The 3,631-nt window shown below is 37.5% G+C and overlaps 1 protein-coding gene across 1 annotated transcript in view; it reads right to left on the bottom strand.

The window, feature by feature from the left end:
- Nucleotides 1–1,105: 1,105 nt before the first annotated feature.
- Nucleotides 1,106–3,631, bottom strand: part of tmem248 (transmembrane protein 248) — a 12,447-nt gene continuing 9,921 nt past the window's right edge. The window contains exons 6-7 of the mRNA XM_016490587.1: nt 1,343–1,486; nt 1,106–1,214 (exon numbers count right to left, since the gene is read on the bottom strand). Coding sequence (XP_016346073.1) covers nt 1,194–1,214; nt 1,343–1,486 — 165 coding nt within the window. The 3' untranslated portion in view covers nt 1,106–1,193. The remainder of the gene's footprint in view (nt 1,215–1,342; nt 1,487–3,631) is intronic.

Raw genomic sequence — 3,631 nt, 5'->3', positions numbered from 1 at the left:
ACCTAATGACAATAAGAATAACTAAATAAGGTTTGGAAGGCAAAAAGACAGGTCAGATATTGCACTAAAATTAAAACGAAACAGAGGCATTGCTTAAGTATCAAATGAGGCATGAAACGAAACAATAAAAAGGCAAGAAACACAATGGATGAAGGTAGAAATAAATGGTTTTGTAAAAAACAAAACTGGAAAGTAATGTGATTACAAAAAAATATCTACAATAATGATTTACATTTTTTAAACAACAATGTTAAATGTACAAGAGATTGATGCTGCATTACTGCTGTTAATTTGCTGATTTTACAAATATATTCATTTGAAGTGTCCAGAAACAGAGACGTGAAGCCCAAAGCCATTAATCATTGCATTCATTTAGATTTCAACACACAAGTCCATCGATCCAAGAACAGGCATTTTATCTCGACTCGCTAACATGGTGACATTCTGAGTAAGATGTTTGTGTTTTTATTTGCTTTTAAAAGGAATTTATTCAAGCGCTGTGCCAACTTCCACTTGGGCATCTCATTTAGACATGTTCACAATAAAACCAGCGTGGGTTCGATGATAAAAGAAGCGTGTCGTACAGAAGCCTGCTGTCATCTCTAGTGGAACTCGTCCAAAGATCATGACCAGCAGGTTGATCATGGTACATGGCAGAGATCCATGCATCTGCCCATCCTCAAAGAGGAATCAAAAGAAATGCCACTGCAGAATCTGCAATGGACACATATGAAAGGGTCGGTTAAGACAAAGACACAAGAGGAATGACAAGGCAAAGGTCACCTCCAGAGAAATCAAATGTCATAGAAAGTGATCTGATCAAGAACGCAAAGATCAAGAACGCAAAGGGATCGGATTTAGTGGAGGTGATATTCCCCATCGGAACATTTCAAGCCAAACACTGTCCTCTGTTGATACTGGATATACTGAACATTGACAGGATGGCACAGGGTGCAGGGGGAAGCTCAGGCAGACTGCTTCTGTACTGAATTTAAGAGTCCTATCATTATTTACACAGTAGATACAGGCACTTAAAAGTCTTTGGTTGGAGTGACCCAACATTGCAGAGTAATGCATTCACAGAGCTTCTTTTTTTTTTTTTGCACCCTTCTCTTGGGTTCAGTAGGCAACATGTAGTTTTCTCCCTTCCCTTTCCAATATGCTTCGGTTCAGATTTTCACCTTCAACCCCATTTATCCCGCAGACAAGGCCACCTGTGAAATAAACAGGCACTTTTAGCATTCAACTAGTATACATGTTTGTTGGGAGCTGGATGACGACATCAAAATGTCAGCAACGGCACAACTTCTCTATCACACAGATCTCATATACCAAGTTGTACCTTTTCTGGACAGAAATCTGGGTTGTTCTGTCGAACTTTGCCAGGCCTGCCCTTGATGACTGCATAGCAGAACATTGTGATGACCATCACAAACAGGAAGTAGCTGGTGTGCATGAGGTGCAGGTTAATGAGAGAGCGATCGTCCTATCAGGAAAGAGAGCGCACTCTTGAATTATAGTGAGAATTTGACAACCTGCACAACACAACTTGCCTCTTTGTTAAAATGTACAAAAAAATAATAACAATATAGTTCATATTCTGTATAGTAATTCAAAGTGATAAAAAGTGAATATTTGTGAACATTACCCATATGGTTACAGATGATTTTTTATTTTTTTTTTACTGGCATCAGTCTGATTAGGGTGATACAGTAAAAATGATATCACTTTTTAATACAGGTATATTATAATGTGAATACTGTATTTAAAAAAGTATATATTTACATATCACTATAAAATAAAATAAAAAATAAAATTCACCAACACTTCACAAAAACTCACCAACACTTTGCTAGTGTGTTGTGGATGGTTCACACAAAATCACTATATGGTTACTAAGATGTTCTGAGGCCCTGTTTACACCTCCGTGAAGTTGGCACCCCATAAAAAGAAAATTATTATTAAACTATTATTATTATTATTATTAAACCAGCACAAATCGAGCACAAACGAATGGCACCGTTTTGGAACGATTTAGATTGCATGGGGTGGAGAGTGATGTCACTGTTCGTAAAAAGTTTATTTTTATTATATAAAAGAAGCGGTCATAGATACAGGGTTTCTTCTAACGGCACAAACCAGCACAAATCGAGCACAAACGAATGGCACCGGTTTGGAGAGATTTGAACGGCATGGGGTGGAGAGTGACGTCACTGCCCAGAATTGTTTTTGTTATTTCTATGAAGGGGAAATATATTTGACGTTCATTTCAACAGCACAAACCGAGCACAAACAAATGACACCAGTTTTGTGCGATTTAGACGAACTGGGGTGGAGAGTGACGTCACAGCTCCCGAAAATAGTTTGGTTCTAAGGAAGGAAAATAGATGTTGTTTGTTTTAACGGCACAAACGGTCACTGCCTCAAATTCTGTTTGTTATTTCTAAGAAGGGGAAATATATTTGATGTTCATTTCAATGGCACAAATCAGCACTATTCGAGCACAAACGAATGACACCGGTTTTGTGCGATTTAGACGAACTGGGGTAGAGAGTAACGTCACAGCTCCTGAAAACATTTTGGTTATATCTAAGGAAGTAAAATAGATACAGCGTTTGTTTTAACGGCACAAACCCAGCACAAACGAACTGCGCTGATTTGGAGCGATTTGGGCAACATGAGGTGGAGAGTGACGTCACACGGTCAAAAAAATAATGTTTAATATCTCAAACACCAAACCAGCACAAATGTTCGTTTTTGCGGCACAAATCAACACAAACGTAGCACACACGAATGGCATAGTTTTGGTGATTATTTCTTTTTATGGGGTGCCAACTTCACGGAGGTCCTGTTTACTGGTATTATAATGAGTTTTCATTGATCCAATCACAAGTGGACAAGGTTAACTCTTTCCCCACCACTGACGGGATTTGTCATCATTTCGTCACGAGAGTGCTTCCCTCGCCATTTACAGAATTTTCTGGCTTTCCGTGTTTTCACTGTTATACTGTAGGAGGCGCTATTACACATTTTCTAAAAGAGTACTGAATGTCTGGATCAAAACTAGGTGAAGAAGCAGCAGAAACTATCACATATATGTGCCTGGACCACAAAGCCAATCTTAAGTCGCTGGGGTTTATTTGTAGCAATAGCCAAAAATACATTGTATGGGTCAAAATTATTGATTTTTCTTTTATGCCAAAAATCATTAGGATATCAAGTAAAGATCATGTTCCATCAAGATATTTTGTTAATTTCCTACTGTAAATATATCAAAACTTAATTTTTGATTAATAATATGCATTGCTAAGAACTTCATTTGGACAACCTTAAAGGCAATTTTCTCAATATTTTGATTTTTTTTGCACTCTCAGATTCCAGATTTTCAAATAGTTGTATCTCGGCCAAATATTGCCCTATCCTAACAAACCATACAACATCTGAAAGCTAAATAAATAAGCTTTCCATTGATGTATAAATCTCAATTTCGAAAAATTGACCCTTATGACTGGTTTTGTGGTCCAGGGTCACATATGTAAGCAGTAAATTATTAAACATTACAATTTCCCCCAATCTGGACTAAGTTACAGATGTTCTCTCACTTAAACAACTCTCAAAATAAAGTGCCCTG

The sequence above is a fragment of the Sinocyclocheilus anshuiensis genome, unplaced genomic scaffold (assembly GCF_001515605.1).
Source record: "Sinocyclocheilus anshuiensis isolate Anshui unplaced genomic scaffold, SAMN03320099.WGS_v1.1 scaffold246, whole genome shotgun sequence".
NCBI lineage: Eukaryota > Metazoa > Chordata > Actinopteri > Cypriniformes > Cyprinidae > Sinocyclocheilus > Sinocyclocheilus anshuiensis.
The sequence above is the reverse complement of the archived record's forward strand: the minus strand, read 5'-3'. Positions and strand labels throughout refer to the sequence as shown.